At 41.5% G+C, this 26,541-nt stretch overlaps 1 protein-coding gene and 2 long non-coding RNA genes across 3 annotated transcripts in view; 1 reads left to right on the forward strand and 2 right to left on the reverse strand.

The window, feature by feature from the left end:
* Positions 1-26,541, forward strand: part of adamtsl3 (ADAMTS-like 3) — a 313,154-nt gene that overhangs the window by 225,429 nt on the left and 61,184 nt on the right. Inside the window, exons 10-14 of the mRNA XM_050052262.1 lie at positions 12,890-13,001; positions 13,151-13,289; positions 16,703-16,753; positions 24,199-24,409; positions 26,280-26,427. Of these exons, the coding sequence (XP_049908219.1) occupies positions 12,890-13,001; positions 13,151-13,289; positions 16,703-16,753; positions 24,199-24,409; positions 26,280-26,427 (661 nt within the window). The remainder of the gene's footprint in view (positions 1-12,889; positions 13,002-13,150; positions 13,290-16,702; positions 16,754-24,198; positions 24,410-26,279; positions 26,428-26,541) is intronic.
* Positions 1-26,541, reverse strand: part of LOC126395578 (uncharacterized) — a 280,183-nt gene that overhangs the window by 11,073 nt on the left and 242,569 nt on the right. The window lies entirely within an intron of this gene.
* Positions 6,412-7,216, reverse strand: LOC126395582 (uncharacterized). Its single transcript, XR_007570466.1, has 3 exons — positions 7,176-7,216; positions 6,589-6,724; positions 6,412-6,503 (listed from the first exon to the last, which is right to left on the reverse strand). It is a non-coding gene; the product is annotated as an uncharacterized LOC126395582 (long non-coding RNA).

A 26,541-nucleotide genomic window follows, 5' to 3' on the forward strand; every position in this document is an offset into this window, starting at 1 on the left:
ATTTCTTTCAAACATGTTGGCAAACAGCCTGCATGTTTTTGGACTGTGGGAGGAAGCCAGAAAGCCCAGAGAAAACTCACAGGGAGAACATGCAGACTCCGCACAGAAGGGCTCCCTCACCCCGGGATTTGAACCCTCCACCCTGGGTTCAGTGCTGTAGTCTGTGCTAATTTCACCTATTTAAAAAACCCACTTGAAATATAAATAAACACAGCATCACTGGAATTTAAAGCTACTCTTACCTTTCTTGCATTTCACACAGCACCCAGTCCCATCCCCCTCCTCCTGCAACTCCACCTCCCTCCAAAGGCCTACTCCCCCTCCTCCATTACATCCTCATTACGTCTATGATAGACTTGGCGTTGGGAAGGTAACGATAGATACACGGAAGAGGAGAGCAAGTGTATTGTTACAACCAAGACAGTCAAACGCAACCCTGGAGTTTTAAAACTCAACCGGAGTCAGTGATGACTGATGAGGTTACAGTGCTAACGTTAGATAGTAGCGTTACCGTTACTCGTAAGTGGAAACACACAAGGAAGATAATGTTAATGTTTCAGAGGCTACGCTACAGTAGGCTAACGTTAGCCATTAGCAACTGGATGCTGTGTTGTCATATATAATGTTATATTAGAAGCAAACCAAAAATACCTGTCCAGCAGAAACTCTGTGACCATTTCGTCCCTTTTTAGCTCAGGATGCTACGCGTGCGGTTACGTCAGTCGGAGGCCTCCACATGGAGAAGACAGACAGGATGCTCAGCCAATCATTGCATTCGAATGCAATGATTGGCCAGAGTTTTCTTAGAACCATATGAGAATGGTATAATTATGAGTTTTTATCTCTGGTGGAATTCACTTACATTTTAGTGTGTCATCAGCTTATTAATAGCATTTTAACCTAAACAAAGAAAAGTGTAAAATTTCCAGAAAAGTCAGTGTCGCTTTAAGAGAGAAAGAGAGAGATGAGAAGTACAGTATGATGATGTGGAAATATATTTAATGATTAATCATATCTTTCATTTATTCATCCATTTTCCGTAACCACTTATCCTGTATCCTGGGGGGCTGGAGCCTATCCCAGCTGACACTGGGCAAGAGGCGGGATACACCCTGGACAGGTTGCCAGACAATCACAGGACTGACATCATATACCAGTATCACATATCAGAACATTTGCATTGGCAATAATGTAAGGTTTGCCTGAATTAACATGACTAGAGGAAGATAATTTTCTCGGCTGAACACATACAGAAAATCATGTCTCTAGTCACCTCTAGCAGTTCTAACGAAGACAAGCATTTTAGTTTAACAGGGCCTCCACACAGTCACAAGTCTTGCAACAATAACGGCATTTTGCATTGATTTTTAACATTCTTCTTCACACATTCTAACACCATTCTACATTTTTAAAGGATACGGCTGGTGATAACTGGTATTTTTCTTCTTGTCAACAAATCCCATGAAAAGACCCGAACCAACAAAATGTATCCCACTAACAAGGACCATGTGTGTATCCAAAGCCTGTTTTATCTTATTCTTCTAAACCATAGAACACTATTGTTGTTGAAAACTTCAATGAGCCTCACTGTTGCACCGGCTGACATGTTCCTTCATTATCATGAACACACACTCTGTAGTTTATGTTGACTCAATCCCACATGTACAACATCTTCCTGCCAGAAATACTCATCAAATCTGCAGCTGAAAAACGCCCCCAACAAATGCACCTTTTACTTCTGTTTGAGTAAAGTTTGCTGAGAGCTGCAGTGCCCAGCTTTTTTTTACTGAGCCTTTCATAAAGACACAAGTTCAATATTTGGTGAAACATGCTCATAGTTTTCTTCTAAACTCTGTCTGGGTGAACAAAAATTAAGGTGCAGTGGCTGTTTGCAGCTTCCTGGAGACATGTGATCACAGAGGTGTTGCCAGGTTTGGTATCAGCGGGACTGTAACGAGATTTTACACCTCATTACTGCCTCTGAAACCAAAAACTGTACATAGAAATGCAGATGTAACAGAAAGATGCTGACATGACACATGAGATTGGTGTTCTCATCTCAATCCCAGAAAGAAAACAAATAAGAGTACTCACTAAAGCTGTTAACTATTGTTTTAAAAAAGGAACTATATATGTGCGACCCTTTTGTGTCCTGGGGCTGTGTGGCAGCAACGATGTCTCACAGAAAAACATAAAAAGGACACAACCTCATAATGTATTAACTGGTGGTGGGCAGGAAATGTGTTAAAGCCCAGTTCAAACCAAAGATTCGCGATGAGACAAAACCGTTTTAGAACGTTTCAGAGAAAAGTTGCAGTGATGTGAACTGACCGGTCTGAGCTCGACTGAATCCAGCTGATGGTGTCACCTGTGACTCAGCTGGTCAAATCACCGGAGGCTGGTTTTAGAATGTAAAGCACGTCACCTGTTTTGACAGCCAATCAGCTTGTAGTGAAGTCCGCTACTCAAAATGTCAAAGTCAAAATGATGGCGTGTTGGCTTGCTGCAGCAGGTGCTCCGTCCCCGTTGAGCCCTCTGTTTCCATCCTCACGGTGTGTCGGTGTCAGATGGTGGGTCGCTGCTGCTGGCTGTATGTGCTTATACCCCGCCCACACACACACACACATTCTCATTGACTGATGAATTGGCACTGGTTATTTATATTATTGTGGCGTACTGATTATGAATACAGTCCATCTGATGCTGGTTTTGTGTCATCACTGTAGCCAGTATCTCACTATCACTATCCTCATTCAGATTTTAAGGAGCTACAAATTATATTCAGCCACAAAATGAGCCTGAAAAGCTGCAAATCAGGACGGAAGTACAGAGAGTTGTTGACTAGAGATGATACACCGTCTCATCTAGTTGTATTGGTGTGAACGGAAGGGCTTTTAGAACGTTGCAGAACGGAGCATTGCCAGTAGTCGCGTGTTTCAACTCATCTTGTCGCCAGTCTTTGGTCTGAACTGGGCTTAAAATTCCACGCTGGCAACACGAAAACAACACCAATGCAGAGTCTATTACAACGATCGCAGTGTCGTTGTGAAACAGTAGCAGTTTGTTTAGCTTCTGGGAAAGAAAATCACTTGGTTAAGTTTAATAAAGCTGTGATTTTACTTAAAACTTCACATGTATATAAAGCCCAGTTTCCACCACACATTTTCGGTATGGCACCTTTGGAACCAACAGTAACCCTTCAGACATGGTACCTAGACCCTAGCATTTCCACTGCAAACCGTACCTTTTAATGTGGGCAGGGTTTTTGTCACTCACTGCTCCGTCATTATCAGTGACACAGAGACAAGTCTGCACCTGGTTTATCGTCCACAGAACGAGGCTGCATGCCCACATTTTCAGAACAAAATTGCTCGAAAAAAAAACAGGCTGCAGTGAGAGTCTCTCTCCATGGGATATTTAAAAATAGCAGCTTTGTGCATTTAGTCCTTCTCAGGCAAGCTCAGGGGTTTAGTGTTGTGTTGGCCCGACGCTATGCGACCCTTTTCTTTTCTATGAGTGAGGTTCACAGCTCCACCTTTTAGTACCAGATCTGTGTGCTAGGTACCCCAACAGAGGGGGGACCAAACATGGGGACGGTAAGGAACGCTTCCATTGGTACCATCCACAACTTTTTGCAGTGGAAACGGAAAAGAAGCGTACCGAACTGAACCTACTGCTCGGTGGAAACGGGGCTTATGTGACGACAAGTTCATAGTACTTTTCATAGTTACATGATCTACATGAAGTACTTTGTGAAGTTACATAAAGTCACATAACTACGTGGACTTAATTTCACACTGGACACAAACTGTGGTCTCCGGCTTGAAAGTCCATGTGTGTTTGACTCGTTGTAACCCCAAGTTAGACAGTGCCACAGAATTACTGTGTGGTTCTGCTTTTGTTTTTCTGTTTTGTTTTTTCTTGCCTGTGCGTCCTTGTGTATCAGTCTGTGTAACCTTTCTAAATTCTGAGTTTTTTGTGGGTCCTTGAATGCAGCACAGGCAGAACTCTTATTTTTTCAACTACTAACGGCTGCGGCCTGCGGGAAAAGCGGGGCTGGACATCCAGCCCCGCCCATGCCACGTACGTTACACATCCAGCCCCGCCCACATCCACTACGTCATTGTGGTTTGTTCAGGGAAAGTCGAGATTTCAGAAACTCGGACGAAACAGCGCAAACTGACTGTCGGATTTCATGATGTTCTTCCCTACTACATAAACATTTACTACACGAACGTTTAAAGATAAATGGAAATGTTGAATTACTTGAAATGATTATTGATGTGAGGACACATTATTTCACCATGGCAACAATGTATAGTCTACTATGTGACTGAAAGCTGATTTAAAAAACATTCAGTGAACACAATGAACATGAAAACTGTTTTCAATAGACATTGCAAAGTATGTTTGTCACCGTTTATAACACTAGTAACGGAAACCCGTAAAAAGAATGGTCTAGCAGAATGCTAAGGAGTGGAGAAGTGAGTGACTAACTGTAATTTTATTTGTCAATTACACATAATCATACAGGCTACATCATTCAACAGATTGTAAAACAACCAGTAAAAGATCACATTATATAATTTACTTATCTTCCAATGATGTAGACCTACATCAGTCTAATAATATCAGACTGAAAGAAAAGACCTTTGAAAACTTTTTACCACTATTTAGCCAACCTCAATCTATTAACCTCTCTGTTTATATTAGTTGTATTTATATTGACTATTTTATTTACTCAAATTGTTACTAACAGAACTTAGCTTTGCCAGCCTGTTGTAGGCCTACCTCCAGACCAGCCCTCTCTCTACAATTACATTTCTATAGAGGACATCCAGTACACCACCATCTTTTGTACTATTTTATTTTCATTATTATATCTGACCTATTTTCTCACCTATACTGTGCTATGTCATGTCCTATGTCTTGATGTATCATACTAGCCTTCAGTACTGTATGTGTACTGTGTTTGTGTGGAGTGTATTTTGGGACTTGTGTCCAGGTAATCAAGGACAGTGGTTCTCAGTTGACTTTGGCTGGTTAAATAAGGTTAAATAAATGATAAAAAAAAAAAAAAAAATGCAACCCATTTAATGGAATATCATAATGAGTGAACAAGTGTCAGTGATAGCAAATAATGCAAATCATTACCAAAGGAAAAGTTGTTCTATTATTTAGCAACAATGAACAGACTCTTCTGAACAAATTATGGAAGCAATAGTTAGCAGTAGGTCGGGCAAAAAATTATAATATGGGTGCAGCCTCCATGCAGACCAAGCCATTTCCCTGCAAAAAATGTACAATTATTATCTTTTCATCCTGCAGTGAAGAAAGGGGAGACGTCCACCACTGCTTTTTTTTTTTTTTTTGATCCATCAAGATGTTATCAAGTGAATGATCCTGGTGGTTGTTCTGAATGGCCTCTCACATCTTCAGTGTACATCTCTCTACCACCAAGTAGTTTACCCAGCTGCCTTGCATCCTTGTGTCTGATGCTGCCTCCCCAGACTGCAGCATAAAACACACTTGCCACCACAGACTGATAAATCATCTGCTGCATCTTACTACAGATGTCTAGAGATAAATGACTAAAGAACATTTTTTTATTTCAACAATTTATTCAAGCAAAACAAAACATGACCATCTGACTGAACTTCTCTGTCACTCCTAAAAGGAAAGCAGAACATGTCACTCAATTTGGATACAAAAGTAGAATGTTTGTCAATGATAACTAAAGTTATTGATTTAGTCATGAACACATTTACTCAATCTGGAAGAAATAGAGGAAGGATAAGTATTTGTTGAGAATATAACTGATAGCTTGTAGTCATTCTGTCTTCAAAGTAACTAAAATGAACATTTCTAAAAAATAAAATCAAAGAATATGAGAGCTTTAAAAATTGTATTGAGATAAAAATAGTCACTGACCGATCAAAGAGTCTTTACTCAGGAATGCCTGCACACATTTGGCAAAACTTTGAGCAAAAGCCCGGGTGAGAATCATCTGAGTAAATTCCCCGCAGCTCCCCTCTTTTCCCCTTTCCTGCGTAGCCTGTGGGTAAATAAAGGATTTATTAATTAACAGTACTTATTTGAGGCCCCACTTCATTTTTTCTATTTGATGGGTCTCTTGAATCTCATTACTCATAATTGCAATGTTTGCTTATGTCAGTTTTGAAGGGTTACGAGTGTTTCCATATTTCTATTATTTTACTGTTGCATGAATTATTACTGCAAATTATGGATGCCCATGGAAATGGACTGATGGGGTTTTAGCAGTATATTCTCACTTACCTACAACAACTTCATTTATTGATAAGAAACAGTTCTCTACTGCAATCTCTGGGAGGTAATAACAAAAATAGCTATCATATTAACATTTTGCTTACCTGGGATGCAGTTTTTATGGGTCTCGTTGCACTCTCTGCACGTTTCCAGGGAATACATGTTGCGAAACTCTGCTCGGTACCTTTCAGTGAACTTGCTCCAAGTTGCAACACCTGTAAAACAATTTTGACCAATTCATCTAACTTGGAAAAAAGTGCAGTTTATTTATAACATACGTTTTGTGTTTCTAAATATTACTGTTAAGCCACATGAAATGAGCTTTTCTTCTGAAGTGCTCTGTTGACACCACTTCTTTGAAGTGGTGACACACCAAGGAGAGGGTCAGTATTGCCACATCTCCATCGCTCAGGACAACCTCGGCAAAATGTGCTGCCTGTGTGGACAGTCAAGCGCGGCACTAACTCGGTGTGTCCTTAGCGTTACTTATAACAGCCAACTTATTGAAAAATGTCGGGTTTAAATCGGGCTTGGGCCCATAATTACAGGTAATTGGACAGGCCGGGCCGGTCCCGGACATAACGTGCACGGGCTCGGGCCGGACTGGTCTGAATTTTTTGGGCCCGATCTAAGCACACACACACACACACACACACACACACACACACACAGCTAAATTAGAGTTACAACAACGCTAACGCTAATGCTAACAACGCTGATGCTATGGTCGCGTAGGATAATGTTACCACACAAGCTAAATGTTGACCATTAACCTACCAAGATACCCTAAAGTTATACAACAACAATATACAGCAACAAAAGCGCCATGAGATGTGAATAAAGCTTTTCATTTATTGCATTTATTGTAGCAACGTAATTTCACTTACCGACATGACTTTCCCGCTTGGTCTTTTTGCCGAGAGGGAAGATGGGAAGAGAGAGGTGGAGTAACTTGGGGAGGATTTCTATATTTGGGATTGTTGGACGGGGCTGGACCTTTGTGAGCAGGGCTAGACATCCAGCCCCGCCTTCCCGCAGGCCGCAGCCGTTACCCTCTCTTTTTTTTCCTTCAGCAGCAGCAGCAGCAGGAGTTTTAAGTCATGTGGTGGATAATTGATCAGTCGATACCATCAGATCAGATCGATGGATGAGAGGAGCAGCTGTTGAGATGAAAGTTTCACTTTCACTGCTCCTCCGTCTGTGCCTTCTGTCTGTGGAGCAAATAATAACCAAACGGTATATATATATGTTCCAACGGTGCACCTAATGAATATTCCAGCTTCAAAAATAGGAATCTAAACATGGCGGCAGATGTTGTAACTGTGGCGGCCCGCCACAAGTAAATGAATGTGTGCGAAACTGTGGTGTGCAGGAGTTTGTTTTAAGTGAGTGGGCTGGTGAGAGACAGGGGAGGGAAGTTGGAAAGTATCAAGAGACAGACTAACTAGAATAAATCATCCTTTAACATGGAAGCAGTGTCATTATGTTGTTTCATGCAGGATTGGACGGCAGCCTAATGCACCAAGAGCAGTTACAGCATCTTATTCCCATCAGACGACTTCAGTTATTTAACCAAAAGTAGCTTCTATGTGATTATCAGCGAGTCAGTATCTGTGTTGATACTGCTGATTTATTCAATAGATACAGTGTTAGAAGTCTGATCCAAATCCTTGATTGCCAACAGTTTTATCTGATGCAGATGTAAAAGGATTTGTCCAGTTTATGTTGAAGCCAGAGCTTCGACTCCCAACATCCACTCAGCCTGCTGCAGCTTCACACTCCACAAATCTCAAGTGGATATAAGAGACACATTTGAATAAGACCTTCTGTCTGGATGCAATTCAAACACAGCTTGTCTGTGCACATGCTTAACAGTTTAGAATTATGTCACAGCTGCCACCATGGATTGGGACGCGCTGATGTGGGTAGATGTTGTAACAGCAGCGTCTGGATGTGCCATGCGTGCTGGAGGGCAGAATTTTGCAGATTAATGTCTTGGTGCTGTACTGTTGGGTTTGATGTTTACTATTATTTCTAATTTGACTCAGTCCTTTTCGTCCTTGTCACTATATGGTGTGTTATGACACTGGATATGCTTTATGTCATTACAGTTAGTTGGTGATAAATATGACACATTACATTCTGTGTTTGAAAGGTCAGAAAACACATTCAGTAGTTTGGTCCACAAGGCCGAAGCTTCAAAGTTGTGATGAATGACTTACACGTCAATTACATCATCAAAAGGAAAAGAGCAGCTGCTGGACAGAGCTTATTTTACTAAGGCAGCTCTCTGCTCTTTGAATTATGGAAGTGCAATTCTTTGACTGTCTGAAAAAGCTGAAAGGTGACATGAAAGATTGAAAGATTTTAGTTTGTGTCAAATCATCAGCCAGTAAACTCAGAGTAACATTTGACTGTGACTTTGATTCTTAGATCACCGCTGCTGCCCAAAATACAGCCACTACTTCGTTTACCTCTTTCCCACCTTCAGATAATTGTTCAATAAATGCTACAGCAGGGCTTCTACAGGGATTACTTGTAATTTATCATGTTAATCTGTTCTGACAACATCTATTGCACGTCTGTCCGTCCTGGAAGAGGGATCCCTCCTCAGTTGCTCTTCCTGAGGTTTCTACCATTTCTTCCCTGTTAAAGGGTTTTTTGGGGGAGTTTTTCCTTATCTGCTGTGAGGGTCCAAAGGACAGAGGGATGTCGTATGCTGTAAAGCCCTGTGAGGCAAATTGTGATTTTTGATATTGGGCTTTATAAATAAACTTGATTGAATTGATTGATTCTAATGAGAATCAGGATGAGAGATCACATTACTGTGTATTTGACGTTGTAGTTTAAGGTTTTGCTTATCGTCTTTGACAAACATTAGGACATGATTCTCGGGGTGCCGTCACATCTATACTGTTTGGTTCAGTTAAAGCGAACTCAGGGCCATTTGTGCGTTTGGTTCAGTTAAAGCGAACTCAGGGCCATTTGTGCGGTTAGTACGGTTTGTTTGTGTGGGTGTGAAAGCTGTCATTCCAACCCTGGTGCGGACCAAACAGCCAAACTGAGACCACTCAAACACGGACTGCACCTACTTCCAAATGGACTCTGGTGCAGTTTGTTTGTGGTGTGAAAGAAAACAAAGCAACCATGGGATTTTATGAAAGCAGATATGTGATTTTATCATAATTTCAACAGCTAAACCAATAAAATCTGTCTGTGATCTCATAGTTGATCCTGATAAAGGCCACATATATATCCCAAAACCTATTTATGCTCATACATACAAGGACGGTAGAGGAGATACCCACACACCAATGTAACTGGGATAGAAAGCATCAAAGAGGTCCACAGACTGAGGTCTATTTAAGACATCCCTGCACAAAAAACATGCTCAAAGTGCAAAAAATCCTAAAAAGTCAATACTGTATAGGCAGCAGCAAACGTTTCAGTCCTTGACTATCATCAGTGCTCTTCTACCGTCCTTTCTTGTTTGTCTATTGCAGCGACGCACCTGAGACGAACTTCTTTGTTGCCCTAAGTAGGCGCAGTTCCACAGCAGCCCTAAGACTTTGCAGTGCATACATGTAACCATGGTAACACATATGCACATCAGTGAGGGTATTTTGCCTGATTACAAAGCTGTTAAAACTGCCGTCGTTGTATCCGACTGTGTCTGTTCATTAAGTCATTAAAAAGAAAAGTGTCCAGATCATGACGATAGCCAACAAGACGCCTTCTTCTCATCCTCTCTGTGTGTTAGTGATCAATTATAACATGCAGTTGATTTGCAGTCTAATAATAACCTCCTCATAATGCTTACCATCAGTTATTTCTCTCTGAGCTCTTTGTGAAACCAAAGAACAGAAATAATAACACTGTTGTTGACATGCGCTCCTTAAAAATGTAGCAACACATCGAGGCTGTGATTAGCACATGTAACACACAGGTGAGTGCGACGCAGCAAGAAACAGGAACAGTTAATTTCCTGTCTGCTGAAGGTGCTGTCACACCTAACCTGTTTGGTTCATGTATAATGAATGAGGTCAGTTTGCGTGGTTAGTGCGGTTCATTTGGGCTGGTGTGAAAGCTGTCAAGGGAACGCTGGTGCGGACCAACCAGCTGAACCGAGACCAGTCGAAAAGGTGGATCTCGGTCTGCTTCCAAACGGATTCTGGTGCAGTTCTTTTTGGTGTCAAAGAAAACAAACCAACCACAGGATTTTATGACAGCAGATATGTGATTTTAGCAACAGTCACAGAGACTGATGTGAACAACAATTTTTGAAATTGGTCCAGTACTTGATGAGCGGGCAGCAGCCGCGGGACAGGTTGCAGTGGAAGCACACGGGGCAGCTACACATCATCACTGTGTGCTCATTTAAAGTGATTATTTTCAGCACTGACAGGCTCAGATTGTTATTGTAAGTGTCTGAAGTGTCTCTTTACCTTTCACTTGATCCAGTCTGTTTGTTACTGCCTCGTTAAGTGGAAGGCTCGTTCTGAAATATGACGAAATGTCACTTGTTGCAGGAAAACAACAATGGAAATGTGTGTGAGTTCTGGAAAGAGTATAACAACCAGAGTAGTTTATAGAAAATGTATTTTAGTGTTGTCTAAAAGATTTGTATTTACCTAATTTCAACAGTGAGGCTCAGGTCTCTGAATTCAGTAGACACCCATATTTATTTCAATAAAGAGAGACTTGTTCTGAGAGAAAATAATGTTTATGTACATGTGCACGTAAGTATGAGAAACATAAAAAGTCTTTGGCGATTAGACCCCATCATGATGTCATATATATTCCAGGAGGGTGGTAATGGTGGTGATGAGATGAAGAGGGAGCTGACTGAGGATGTAGATGTGAAGAGGAGTGGGCTTTTGATGTGCCCGTCCTGGGCTCTGGAGAAGGTGACTGGAGGTGAACGCTGTGGAGGAGGGTGTGACGATTTTGCGAAAATGACAGCTGACAGCAGCAGAGAGGAGAACAGATTTAATGTTTGGCAGTAATGATATGAATGGCTGAGGGAGATCATGGCAAAGTTTAATTGGCTGACTAGGAGAGGAAGCGCCATAATCAGCTGACTGGTGGAAGCGGTGGGACAGAGACACCATCAGTCTCTCGGCTTCATGGCTTTGCTGCTGGCTCACCCTCTGCTGCTTTTTTTCCCTCCTTCTCTCCTCATCTGCTCTTCGTCTGTATACTCCAGCTCACATAAATACAGGTGACAATCAAGTTCAAAGCCTCATTCACATGATTGAAATCAGGTAAATAATCATCTATGACACTGAATATCATTAAAGGGATAGTGCACCCAAAAATGAAAATTCAGCCATTATCTACTCACCCATATGCCAAGGNAGCAGTATGGAGATATTTTGTGGTTTCAATTATGTGTTTTTGGACGTTTGCATCTGGGGCGCCGTCAGCCTCCATTAGGTGGAGTTGTGTTGCTACCTCCTCTCCCCTTGGATCTCTGCAAGTGTTGTGAGCACTCTAAAACTTCACCTGAGCCTCCATCGGCATATGGGTGAGTAGATAATGGCTGAAGTTTCGTTTTTGGGTGCACTATCCCTTTAAGATAATACCAAACTATGTTTACTGTAAACTACTCTGGTTATTATACTCTCTCCAGAACTCACACACATTCCCATTGTTGTTTTCCTGCAACAAGTGACATCTCGTGATATAAGTGAAAGGTAAAGAGACACTTCAGACACTTATAATAACAATCTGAGCCCGTCTGTGGTGAAAATAACTACTTTTAATGGACATACAGTAACAAAGTTCAATTGCTCCATGTGCTTCCATTGCAGCCTGTCCTGCAGCTGCCGGCCACTGCCCACTCCCTCAATACTGCACCAATTTAGAAAATGGTTGTCCACATCAGCCTCTTTGACCAATTTACACAGCCAGATAGGGTCCACGTTGAAAAATCCTTTAAGGTGACTTTGTCTTCGCCTTCATGGTTCTGAGGTTTTGGAAGAATCTGCTTGAGGAGATCAGGCCAGCATTTTAGACTTGTGTCTGTTTTAAAATCTCTGCGTAAAACTAATTCAACAGACCTGCTTTTACCTTCTGTGCTTGTTTCTTATCTTTAATTTATTTACATGCTTTTGTTTGTTGTATTGTTGTACATCAGGTGTGTACATTGAAGTCTTACAGTGCTGAATGGAGGGCAGAAATAAAAGCTGTAATGTGACTGGAATATATAACACCCTGTCTAACCTTGGACTGATGAGGCCGGTGCTTGTTCTAGTGTTGAATTCATACTGGAGCTGAAAGCAGGTGACAATAAAGTGAATCTTTAGTGACAGGAATGATAAAATTAAGGTGAACTCTGTCAGAACTGTTTGCCTACCAGTGTTATAACAATGTGGGGTTAGCTTTTACTTTCACTTTCAGTGGCGAGCACGTCGTTGACCAACAGTGACAGTCCTGCACAGTATTTAACATTCTGCTCCTTGATTCTGTTTAGTGTGATTCTTTACTGAGCTCAACTCTGCCTTTCTTTCCTCTCCTACTGTGTCCCCTGATCTCCTCTAACACTACTCAACATAACAATGCTCTTTTCTACTGTTCATTCACTCTTCATGTTGTGCAGATGAAGTACGGAGGCTCCAAGGACACCGTTGTCCAGTTTCTTTTCTACCAGCCAATCAGGTACCAGTGGAGAGAGACTGACTTCTTCCCCTGCTCGGTCACCTGTGGAGGAGGTGAGGTGACCGTCAGTCAGCTGACAGTATCTGTAAACATGTGTCTTCGTGTTTGAGTATTGAATTAACACTGTTTTAGATTTTATTGATCCTCAGCTTTTGTATATTGTGATTCATCTGTTGAGCCTGCGTCTGCTCTCCTCCCCCAGGCTATCAGCTGAACTCTGCAGAGTGCACAGACATCCGATCCAACCAAACCCTGCCGGATCATCACTGTAACAGCTATCCTGAAAATACCAAACCCACTCCAAAACTCAAGGAGTGTAACATGGACCCCTGCCTAGAGAGGTAGGATCATTACAAGTTGGATTTTACAGCGCTGACGTCACAAATAACAACATTTCAGTGACATATTGACACCATTGCACCTCTTTGTACTGACGCAGTGCAAACAAGCAACATCAGATTGTTTCAGTTTTCCCAATGAGGATCTCCTAACCTGCTCCATGCATCAGTGAACAGGCTAAGCAAAGTGTTGCTTGCTCTAAAACAGCTCAAACAAAGTTTTAACAAAGCTTCACGCACCTATTTTCAGAGTAACAGCAAGTTGTTCCTTAGGCTCAATGAGGACATCGCAGTCTTTCCCCTTGTGCCACCATCAGACCACACTATGGCTGCCATAATAATTCCGTGTCAACCACCCTGTACAAAGTTGATTGTGAAGTAATGGCCAACTGCTTTCATTCTAACTTGAAAGCGACAATGCTCATAACTGAACATGACCAGAATTGTACCAGAGTTTCTAAAAGTCAACTTTTCATCTGTGATTCCTGGCTGGATGTGTTAAGTGCTCCTTAATATGGTTAGCGAAAACTAAAGCCACTTTGTTAGTGGACAAAAAACCCACTTACATCATGCTACTGCTGCTGCCTTCATGACCATGAGATTAAATTGATGCACCAGTAAAAGAATAAAGACATACTACTGCAGAGCCGTGTACACAGCTCTGGTCTGCTGGCAATGGGAAAGGAGTCTGTCGCCTATGTTTAGCAAGTTTTCCCGTGTTTAAACAACCTGCATATATGTGCTAATTTGGGCAGAAAAAAGCTTTAAAGGAAATGACCACTTTAGAATGAAAATACAGACAGTACTTACTCACCCTCATGCCGACAAGAAGTCCAGTGCAGAGTCCTGCATGGGTCCAGTTTTCAAGATCCGCCCCGACCCAACCCGGCGACATACAAACCCGCACCCGAACCGCAAACCCGCGCATCAGGCCAATTAGTACCGCAACCCGGTCCGACCCGTTGAAACACGACCCGCAGCCTGACCCGTAACCCGGATTTAAAGTAATCATTTTGGGTCATATTGGCTGAATATTGAACAGCATATCGCCACAGTTAAGGTGCCAGTAAGTAAACAACGACCTGAATGAAGCAGCTCTCACAATAAAAACCTGACTTCAGCTCCATCATCAACCCTCTGTGTTCTTCTCCCATACAAGTGTAAAAGCACTCGTTTGTTATGTTTAATGCTTTTAAACTTTTAATCTATGTAAAGGAACTTTACATGTGTAATAACAGACTTACTTTCTGTCCAGAGCGACGTTCAGCATTTACGAGCCGTCACGTGTTTTTAAAATCCATCGAGGAGAGAAGTAATCCATCAGGGAAACACTTCAGAAACATTATAAAGTGATAGTTGTGCATTTTATCCACTTATTTCTCAAATACCTAAATAATTATTTACTGTTTTGGAAGCGGCGCTTGTTAGACGGTGGCAGCCATGTTGATTCTGTCGTCCAATCACAAATTGTGTTATTAAATGGTGAAACGCGTGTAAACAGCTGAACCAATGACCGTTGCGAAATAGCGGAGGCGATCCTCAGAGAGTAAATAATGACCAAGATAGTTATCTGTAGTTTACCGAACTAATGACTGATGTGTTTATCTAAAACCCGCGATCCGACCCGCATGTTATTTTTTCCACCCAGATCCGAACCCGGGAAAAAATGTTTTTTTAAAAACCCGACGGGTACCCGCAAAAACAGCTGATAAAAAATGTTTTTTTAAAAACCCGACGGGTACCCGCAAAAACAGCTGATTTGCGGGTGTAGTTTTGTGTAGTTTTTTAATCCACAAAACTCGTTCAGGGTATCGGAGGATAACAGCTAGCCAGATTTTTCCATACACTTGAAGTGCAAATGTAATAAAACTCCGCTAATGCATTTCAAAAATGTCAGAATGGCTCCTCCGTCGTAATCCAAGTGCCCTGAAGCTGCGGCATACAAAATTGACTTGAAAAGACATAATTTACTCCACTTTTATAGCATAATTTCTCACCGTGGTCAGTTAGCCTGCAGGCGTGCTGTGTTTACATGGCAACTCGTGCGAGACTCAAGAACGTTCAGAGACGTTCTCGAGTCTCGCGATTACGACGGACTAGCCGTTCTGATGTTTTTGAAATGCATTAGCGGGGTTTTATTACATTTCCAAATTGATTTTGGACGTGGGTTCCATGCACTTCAAGTATATGGAAAAATCCGGCTAGCTGTTATCCTCTGATACCCTGAACGAGTTTTGTGGATTAAAAAACCACACTGGACTTCTTGTCAGCATGAGGGTCAGTAAGTACTGTCTGTATTTTCATTCTAAAGTGGTCATTTCCTTTAAGAGCAACATGCACAGGCATCAGGAAGGATAATGTTATGTATTAGGTTAGCTCAAAGTGAGATGAGTGAAAAATGTTAACAAAAACAAACGAAAACAACAAACCAGTTGTGTTTTAGCGAGTCATTGCTGTATTTCCATTTCCAACTGATTTTTAGGCTCCAAATGTGGGTGTTTTGCAGCGACCTGTCAGCAGGGATAATGCTGTGAAAAGCAATTGTTTTTAACGAGACATTGCTGCTATTCCAGTGGAGACTGTGTTCCCCAAAACTGTGTATTTTAAGCCAAAGCATTACAAAAACTTACTTTTAACTTGAAACCATCTGGTGATGGGATCACTCCAGCCGCAATACATCAATCTGCAACTTAAAAAGAATGTGCACCAGCCACCAGGGGCATAAACTGGGGGTGGCAACATATAAACACCTGGCAAAAAACTCAAAACTTCTTCTGTGGTAGGTCCCGCAACAATATGTGTCACCAGGATCACATTTTGCTGTGATGACACACACAGACTCACAATATAAAGCAATACCTTTGTGTTACTTTCACACAAGCCTTGTAATGGTATTAGAATAAAGATCAAAAAAAGCGTTTGCAGAAGGACTCTTTGACAGGACTTTGTTCATAACAATATGCAGCAGCCTGACTGGTTACACTCTGGTTTATCCCTGTTACCCCCCCAACAGGGTTTTTTTGGATCGATCTGATCGGGTAGAGCTCAGATTTGCAGGCTGAGTCGACTCATTACAATTTTCACACCTGCCAGAAAAAGCACCAGTATGAAACAGCTGATTATCTTCTGAGCTCATCACAGTGCTTCTTTTATGACGGGCCGGATCAATGGAGGATTTAATCAGTAGGCTAAAGAGCAGAAATGCTAAATCAGCAGCACAAAGCGTTTTCTCTTGACACTCCTCCACCACTTCATCATAACCTTGAAGGCCAGAGTGCTCTTAATGAGCGCTCTGTGTGGGCGCACAGTTATCACATATGCTTTGTCAAGATTCTTATGACCACGTGACTACAGCTGCTGTCTGACATAACAGTCTCATAAACTCACAGTGTGTTGTGATATTTTGTCTCCTCCAGTGATGGATTCAAAGAGGTGATGCCGTATGATCACTTCCAGCCTCTGCCTCGGTGAGTAACTGTTACAATCCTTCATCCTAAAAGCTACAAAACAGAAGATCACTGCTGTCTAACCTCTATTGTTTCACATATTGCCAGTGTGGACAGGGTGTTGGCGAGCTGTATCACAGGACATCAGTGAGCAGGAAGTGCTCAGTGATATGATGACTGGTTTGAATACATCCACTGATGCACCCTGTAACCAGATGTAAAAGGAGTACCAGCATGAAGGATGTAAATGAAAGTTACAGAGAGTCATTTGAACACGTTAAACTTTCGGGGAGAGAAGCTGTAAATCCTCCACAAAAGTAGCTGGGAGGAATTTATCTACATTAAAATGTGACATGACAGCTCCCCAAAGCTGATTTAGCCTCACAGTTTCATATTCCTAGTTTAAAATAAAGACTCATTTTTTTAATGTTGATTTTTTCATTACACTGAGCTGTCTATGCAGTATAAAGACACAAATTCTTTTGAAATTGGTGCCACATGACCAGAGGGAACAGAGAGAAAAGGCTGCAGAAATTGGCTTTTGCCCAAGAGGTATAAAACCAACAACTACCAGATCACACTGCATCGCACTGGACCAATAAACGCTCACACTGGTGGGTGACATAATAACGCAGCTTGGCCTTCTTGACACAGGAAACAATATGGCCGCCAGCTGGTGACAAATGAACTTGAATGACAGTTAAACAGTGAGCTCAAATATGTTTCTGAAAACATTTGAGGCAAGAAATAGGCAACACAGTGACAGAATCTTTGTTCATATTTGATCAGCCCTGCTTAGTTTTGCAGTTTTTTACAGTACAGGAAACAATATGGCAGCCGCCTCCTTCACAAATGCTCATATAACAGAAAACAGAGCACTAAAATACGTCTCTGAAGACATTTTAGGCAACAAACAGGCAACACAGCAACAGAGTCTTGGTTTATATCTGATCAATGCTGCCTAGTTTTACTGTTTCATCTGATTATGATCTGAGTTGATGACTTCAGACTTTCTCCAGCTCAATGAGATGGAAACTCAAGTTATTTTATTTGGACAACAGCATTATTTCTCCTCATCTTGGCCATTTAATCCTCTCTGTTAAATCTTGGAGTTCTGTTTGATTCAGAGTTGAAGTTTGACAGACAAATCAGTCAAGTAGTAAAATTAAGTTTCATGCAGCTGCACATCATTTCCAAACTCAGATCAATTCTCTGTACTTCTGACCCGGAGAAAGTCATCAACGCCTTTATATCCTCCCACTTCAACTCTTGCAGTGTGTTGTATTATTCAGTCGTGTTTATCACGTCCTCAGCTAGTCCAAAATGCAGCAGCAAGAGTTGTAACGAGGTCAAAAAAGAGGGAGCACATTACCCCTACTCTTGCCTCCTAACACAGTTTGTCTATTAGCTACATGATACATTTTAAGATTCTGATGTTTGTCTACGAAGTGTTAAACGGCCTCGCCCCCTCTGACATCATAGAGCTCCCCTCTCCTCTTACGTCTGTCCTAAGATCCAGGACTAGGTGTTACAGGGACAGGGCTATCGCTGCCCCAGAACTCTGGAATTTTCTTCCTCCACCCTCTGATTCTCCCCCTCCATTGAGACTTTCAAAAGTCAACTTAAAACACACTTTTACTCACCAGCCTTTAACTGTGCGTAATGTGATTGTCTTTTTTGCTGTTACTGTAAAAACACTGTGCTATAGGTACAATAATGACAGTAAAGATTATGGCGTCATTACTGTCATTGTTATTTTATTGCTTTTATCACTCAAACTTTTGTACTACATAAGTGCTGCATAAATAAAGTTGACTTAAGAAAGCGAAAGAGACGGGTCTCTCTCTGCACATTGTAAATTATGGTGTCCCGATATAGCAGTATTGACAATAAACGTGATATTGGAAAGTGAAATACTGATATCATGTTAATAAAACACATCAGATAATATCGTGTAAATAACCCAGTGCACCTTACGTCATATCCTTTTCTTTCTGTTCTTGTGTTGTCTTCCTCCCCCCCGCCATCTGGTTGTCTTTTCACTATCCATTAAAGGTATACCATGCAGGGTTTCCTAAAAACAATATAAAGACTCATATAGAAGTAATCCCTCTCAATCATCACTTATGACCCACTTTCAGTTAGGGCTGCAACTAATGATTATTTTCATTGTCGACTAATCTGTCAATTATTTCTTCGATTAGTCGACTAATCATTTTATCGAAAAATGTGTTAAAATGTTGAAAAATGTCGGTCTGTCTTTCCCAAACCCCAAAATTATGTCATCTAATGTCTTGTTTCATACTCACGCCAAAGGGTTTTAGTTCACCGTCATGGGAGAGTGTGTAAAGCTGCCAATATCTGAACGTAAGAAGCTGCAATAAGAGTATTTTGGGGTACTTTTATAGTACTACTCTCTGAAAAATGACTCAAACTGAGTTAGTCAACTGACAGCTGAATTAGTCGCCTGCTAAAATAGTCACCGATTATTTTAATAGTCGATTCGTCATCGATTAGTCGACTAATCGTTGCAGCCCTACTCTTAGTGTGTAGTGGCACATTTTCTGCAGAGACTCTGCCCTCTGCCTGTATTTATTTATTTTCTTTTTATTTTCTGTGTTCAGGACGTTTGTGTGCGTGTATCCTCACAGCATTTTTATAAAAAGGTAGCGACCAGGTGCCAGTCCGTACACAGCAGACATCCAAGAGACACAGCGCTGAAAAAACACAAATATAGCACGGTGAAATGCCAAACGAGGGTGAATCTGGAGCTGGCTTTGTTTTTTCACTTTGCCAGCAAGTGTGTTTGCAACAGTAACCAACGATCCTGTGTAATATACCTTCAAGTGTGATCACTCTGTTTATAATATTGATAATAATAATAAACTTTATTTATATAGCACCTTTTAAAACACAGTTGCAAAGTGCTGTAGAGTAAAATGAAACATGTTTAAAACACAAGGAGAATAAAGCAAATGTAATCATTAAATGTCACTAAAGTAAAAGATAAAATAAAGAAGGCCAAAAGTAAAATCAGGATAATAAATGGGAAGTAAAAGCAATAACATAGACAGACAGCTCAGATGAAGTCAGGATATGCTTTCCAATAGAAGTACGTTTTTAGGAGAGACTTAAATAAACCCAGTGATTCAGACAGCCTTATATCCTCGGGCAGGTCATTCCAGAGCCTCGGGGCCCTGGTTGCAAAAGCTCTGTCCCCTTTAGTCTTCAGTCTGGACTCTGGAACAAACAGAGGACCTCTGCCCGAGGATCTCAGACTACGCAGAGGCTCATAAGGGACTAGCAGGTCTGAGATGTAATATGGAGCTGTGAAGAGTCTTAAAAGAGCCTTTTTGTACACCTGTGTACAGTTATGATTACAGACTCTGTGTTTACCTCCCTACACTCGTATTTTAAGTGTGATTCATTTGCCAAACAGGCAAAACACAGCATAAACAATGTTAAAGGTAAATGTGACTGATAGCATCATCGTTATTTTTTAAATTCCCACGCTAACACGGGGAGAACATGCAACCTCCACACAGAAGGGCCCCCCCACACTAAGGTTCGAACCCTCTTGCTGGGAGGCGACAATGCTAACCACTGCAGCACCGTGCTGCCAGTGAAAATCTGATGTTGTGCCAGCTCTCTTCTAAACTGTAATTACTTTCTGAGAAACAAACTCTGCACCACTTTGCCAAAACTGAACCTGATGTTTCAGTTTTTGAAAAACTCACACTGTCCTCAGCATAACTGTAAAAAGCAAATAGATTATTCTTCTCTACCGTCCCTTAGACCAAAAAAAAAAAGAAAATTGAAATACCTTTTCCCAACCTGCTGCCATTTTACATGGAGAATGAGCAAAACCGGAGTAAGTTCTGTTCCACAGCAGCTGTCTCCCAAAGTAAAGCATTACCCATCAATCAACGTAGGCGTCTCTCCTCTTCAGTCTGACTTCATTTCTCCGTTGGGGACAGACAGCGCTCCAGTTTTGCATATGATTTTATTTTTTTTTAATTCTAGGATTCGTCCCAGAAGTAGTTGGCTGTGTGCTCTGTAGATGTGGTGTTCTCAGCTCTGTGAGCTCAGCTCCTGGCTCAGCGGTCCCATCGGGTGTGATTGGTGGTGACTGCTGTCACAGGGAGAGAACGATAATAAGCCATCATTTCCTTCAGGCGTGCTTGGCTGTGCGGCGCGCTGCAGCTGCACACCAGCATATGTTCTATAGCATGTTGGATCAGAGCTGAGAGCGTTTGTTCATGTGTGTGTGTATCTGTACTGGAGGTGTGAGGCTTTTCCCCACAGGGCCCTCTTGACTTTAATCTCCACTGACATGTTAAATAACTGTTGAAATGTTTCAGTGCATGTATGTCTAGATTATCTCTGACTTATTTGCACTGGATACATTTTTACTGTGGTTTGTCTGATAATAGCTCTGTAAACAGTGCACTGTTGTTTTTATACATATACTCATTTGTGTCCACAGTATAAAAAACCTGGCCCTTGGTTTGTGTTTTGGGAGCTTAACAATTGTGGAAATGGCCTCGTTTCAATTTATGACAGGCGTCTGATTCCATGATTTATTGGTTCATTTGTTGTTGCTCGTTTCCATGCCTGCCTGAAACCTCCATGCATTTTGAAATCATTTAATTGGAGTGCCGTCCTTTTGATGATTTAATGCTCTTGTCTTTGAGGTCTCAACATGCAGATAATCATATCAGGGTTGAGCATCTCGATGCATTATCATTCATGTTTACATGGTGCAACAAGGTGCAACAGGAGCAAGGCTGCTGCCAGCTGTGTGTGAGGGAGTATCATGGGGTAAATTACTGACTGCTGATTGTAAAGTTTGTTTAAAGTGGACTCGACATTAGCTGTGAAAAATCATATACTGGGTGATTTAAAGGTCCAGTGTAGGATTTAGGAGGATATATTGGCAGAAATGGAATAAAATATAATAAGTCTGTTTTCTTTGGTGTATAATCACCTGAAAATAAGAACTGTTGTGTTTTACTTACCTTAGAATGAGCCGTTTGTATCTACATAGGGAGCGAGTCCTTGTTTATAGAAATTGCCATGTTGCACCGCCATGTTTATACAGTAGCACAGAACGGAAAAACCAAACACTGGCTCTAGATAGGGCCATTTGCATTTTCAGGTCAGCCACACTCGCGCAGCCCCTCCACGACGAGCCGAATAGCCTCTGCAAAACACTTTTATTTTTAGCGATAAACTGCTTCACTCTGAGTTTTTACCGGTTTAAATCACCTGGTCCGTTTGTTTTATGGAGGAAGAGACCTCTGTGAATTTGTCTCCCAGTAAAAACCTCCTGAACATCTGGATCTTCATTTATCCAACCTGGTCTCACTCTGAGGTTGTGGAACAGCGGTGCTTGGGCAGCGACTTCTGGTGTCACACACCGACCAAAAAGGCTGTCCATTCACACTGACATGATATGCGGTTGGTCACCGTTCTTTTGTAACAGAGCCTGGTGGCATCAGGGGGAAATGTGGCTACACAACAACATCAGTTAAGGGGGCGAAAAGTAAGAAAGAAACTTTCAACCAGGAGGCCGGTGATCACTTCCTGTAAGATCGTAAAGCCAAACCTTGTTCTTTTTTCCTAAACCCAACCACATGCATGTGTCGGCAAAACATAACTATGCGTGTTTGTTGTCAAAGGAAAAAAACTTAAATTCATGATGCTACAGAGACTGTACGCAATCTGTACATTTCCTGTGAAAACAGAAGCATATTTTTAAAACAAATGATGCATGTTACAAACTGAAATGGACATGGAATCCCACAACGTCAACAACCAATGCACACAGGGTACCAAGATGTTCAGATGGGTTTAAACACCTGAACTCTGTACAAACGGTGAAAATGAACTATATCGCTTATGGAAATAAGGAACTCTGGACGGCACTCTGTCAGAAGACGCCACTCGCAAATATCCTCATGGGACTGAGCTCGAAATGGGATGGTGCCGGTGTGTATTTCCAAAGCGCTGTCAATCACAAAGGGGTTCAGCCTTTTAGACAATTCCTCCAATCATCATGCAGACACCGAGCGTCCTCTCCCGCCTACCGCTCCATTAGGTCCCAGGGAAGCTGAGCCTCCCTGGAAGTGACGATTTTGTCGCATTTATCCAATGACCGTCTCGCTTTGCTGCATGAAAAAAACCTGCTCAGCGCTGTCTCATAGGAATGCTTGGAGGCTCCGCGTCCACCGTGCTGACACGAGAATGTATGACAGGGAGGTCGCGTTTGAAAACTGGTGATAAACAGCTGACGTTTGAACATCATAGTCATGATGTTAAACGCACGTTTAATGCATTGTAAATTCTTATTTTAATGTAAATTCAGTAGTGCATATTTGACCATTTCTTCTATGAAATTTTAGGGGAAGTTCAGCCTCCCTTGTTGTCTCAGAGCAATCGCCCCTGGTATATATGTCAGTATGTGACAAGGTCGGAGTGATAATGTGAACACTTAAGGAATCCCAACCGGGAGAATTTTCAGCTGGTTGCGGTCTACAATCCTCACCACTAGATGCCCCTAAATCCTTAAAGCAGATCTTCATTGAAACGGTCCTGACCAATATTTAACGGCTCTATTTTCAAGTCTGACACTGTGGGCCTTCTGACAGAATCAACACAATCACCCCTGGCCTCGACCCGTCCACAGGGCAATTATCTGTATATGAAAGGATAGCGGATCGTGTCAGTGTTCCTGGGATGTTACTTGAACTTTCCAGCCTTTAGTAATGAAAACATATTGCTATCAATATGCAGTATTTTGCAACATGAAGAGTTTGTTATTTCTGGATTTTAATGCTGACAAAAAAATCAAAACATGATGATTCTCAGGCTAAAATGATCAGTTTTGGAGATATATAAGCAGCATTGTCCCTGATTATTTCTAAGTGGATTTATGCACATCTGATAATGACATGATCTTCTGCATGTATAAGTCGCACTGGATCTGAAAATGTACTATGTGATGATAATGTTCAGATTTGTCTGAGTTATGGCTCACAGAGGGAATGTGATTTTGACGCAAATTGCAAAAATTGGGCACTAAGGGGTTTTAAAGTACCTTAATTGCCTCCATAAGCTGTGTGTCACAGCCACTGCTGCTGCAGCAGCTGCTCAACATGTTGGTGATCAGCCCAAATCAGCGGTCAAATTAAAATAACAAACCTCCAGTTGTTCTCAGAACACCGGCATGCACCTGTTACTTTTACCTCATACAGTATCTCTGCCTCATGTCTCTCCCTCTGTGCTCCCACTTCAGCTCTCCATCAAAACTGTGGTCTAAGACAACATGAACTTGCTTTAGGAACAAAAACATCCAGATATTTTAAATGTAGGTCCTGGCACTATAGTGTCATCAAATGTTAAATGCATTGTTTAATGTTTTGAGAAAGCGTTAAGTGAGCTTGGCCCCTGTTGTGTGTGTGCAGCTGGGAGCAGGGCCCCTGGACCCAGTGCTCGGTGTCCTGTGGTGAAGGAGGCGGCTGGCAGGATCGCAGCGTGCTGTGCGTGGAGGAGGACACCCACGGACAGTTCTCCCAGGTGGAGGAGTGGAAGTGCACCCACTCCCCTCGACCTACCACCCGACAGATATGCAACGTCTTCGCCTGCCCCCAGTGGGTGGCCATGGAGTGGTCACAGGTCAGTGAGTCTGAATTATAAAGCACCAATTGGTTTTATTTGGACGTATAAAATCCACCTGTTTTCTCTTCAGTTTTACTTTTGTCTCTTGTGTTCCTCTATCACTTGTGAAAAATGAAGTCTTGGAGATCACTTTTAGAGCTGGAATGATGAGTACATTAATCGATAAGTCAACGGAAAATTAATTAGCAACAAAAATGATAATTAATAAACCATTTAAATCAGTTATCAAACAGCCAGAATCAAATGGTAGCATTGTGTGTTTCTGCAAACCACAGTTATGCTACCTTTGTACATTTGTATGTTTCATATGAAGCAGATATGTTAACACTTGATGTTTCTTAAGCTCTAAATTGTAATTTTTATGTAGTGACAATGCTGTGGTTATGTTTAGGCACATGAACCACTTGGTTAGAGTTGGGAAAACATCATGTTTGGCTTAAAATATCCAATTTGGTTGTCACAAACATGGTTAGACAGCTCTTTAAAAATACTTTTTTTTCTTTTCGGCTGAAAATGTCCTGACAACTCGCAAAAAAATACAGGTTTTGTCACCACAAACACAGCTGAAAATATCCCAACCTCACATTAAAGCTTTACGGTTTTGTTACCACAAACAAGCTGATAATGTCCCGACATCATGTTAAAAATACTCAGTTGTTTTGCCACAAACACAGCTAAAAATGTCCCAATGTCCCGTTAACAATATTGGGTTTTGTTGCCACAAACACAGTTGATAATGTCCCAACATCTTGTTAAAAAATACCCGGCTTTGTCGCCACAATCACAGCTAGTAATATCCTGACGTCTCGTTAAAAAATACTCAGTTGTGTTGCCACAAACCAATTGGAAATGTCCTGACATCTGGTTGAAGAATACCAAGTTTTGTTGCCAAAAATATAATTTAAAATGTCCTGATATCTTACAAATGAATAACGGTTTAGTTGACACAATCACAGCTGAAAATGTCTTGACATCTCTAATCAGAATAAGAGTCAGATATGTTTTATTGATCCCTTCTATTGTCATCTTGTCATCACAAACACGGTCGGAAATGTCCAGACCTCTTGTCAAAAATACTCAGTTTTGGTTGCCACATACGGTTGGAAATGTCCCAGTGTCTTGGTTAAAATTAGGTTTCATTGTTTGTTGGTCTCAAACAGTGGTCTGTCAACTACATCACTTTAGAAACACTGATATGACACATTTGAAATGTTTTAATGTAGCATATCTGTGGTTTACAGAAACGTCCTATCCCAGTATTTTATTCTGGCCACTGTGCTGCTGATTGCTGCTTTCCTCTGTTTTATACCGTTGTAAATGACAGATCTTTGGGCTTTGGACTGTTGCTCAGACATTATGAGCAAAGCAAACACTTAACCTTGGACTCTGGAAAACTGTTCTAAGCATTTCCACTATTGGAATTTTGTAGACTGAACGATGAATCACTTAATCCAAAAATAATTGGAGTTTAATTTTGTGGTTTCCAACCTGAGGGTCAGGACTCCCAGAGGAGGAGAAAAAATCAATCTGAGGGGTAACGAGATGATTAACACAGGAGGAAAAAAGAAAAAAAAATATTTCTGCTACACAAAGTTGAGTTTATTGTAACAGTCTTTTTCCATTCCTTCAACATTACTGAATCATTTCATTTTATTACTATTCAAATGGGCTCAACGACCACAACGGACTTATAAACTGGTCGGATCACAAGTAAACTAAAATGGTAACACGCCAAAAAGTTTGCGAAGCACTTTATAAATCGTTAATAAAAATAACTGTTAGACACAACCTCAGTCACTGGAATTGACTGATGCTGCTTGTGAAGTGTATAATATGTGAGGTAATGTGAGTTGTCATCCCACTGCAGTGCACAGTGACGTGCGGACGCGGCCTCCGATACCGTGTGGTTCTGTGCATCGACCATCGTGGGCAGCACATCGGAGGCTGTGACGCGTCACTGAAACCTCACGTTAAAGAAGACTGTCTGGTCCCTATTGCCTGCCACAAGCCGAGAGGTAGGACACTTATTATTGACAGAGAGCGGTGTGTGTGTGTGTGTGTGTGTGTGTGTGTGTGTGTGTGTGTGTGTGTGTGTGTGTGTGTGTTGTAAGGAAGCTAAGGCCATAATA

Source organism: Epinephelus moara, chromosome 1 (assembly GCF_006386435.1).
Source record: "Epinephelus moara isolate mb chromosome 1, YSFRI_EMoa_1.0, whole genome shotgun sequence".
Taxonomy (NCBI): Eukaryota; Metazoa; Chordata; class Actinopteri; order Perciformes; family Serranidae; genus Epinephelus; species Epinephelus moara.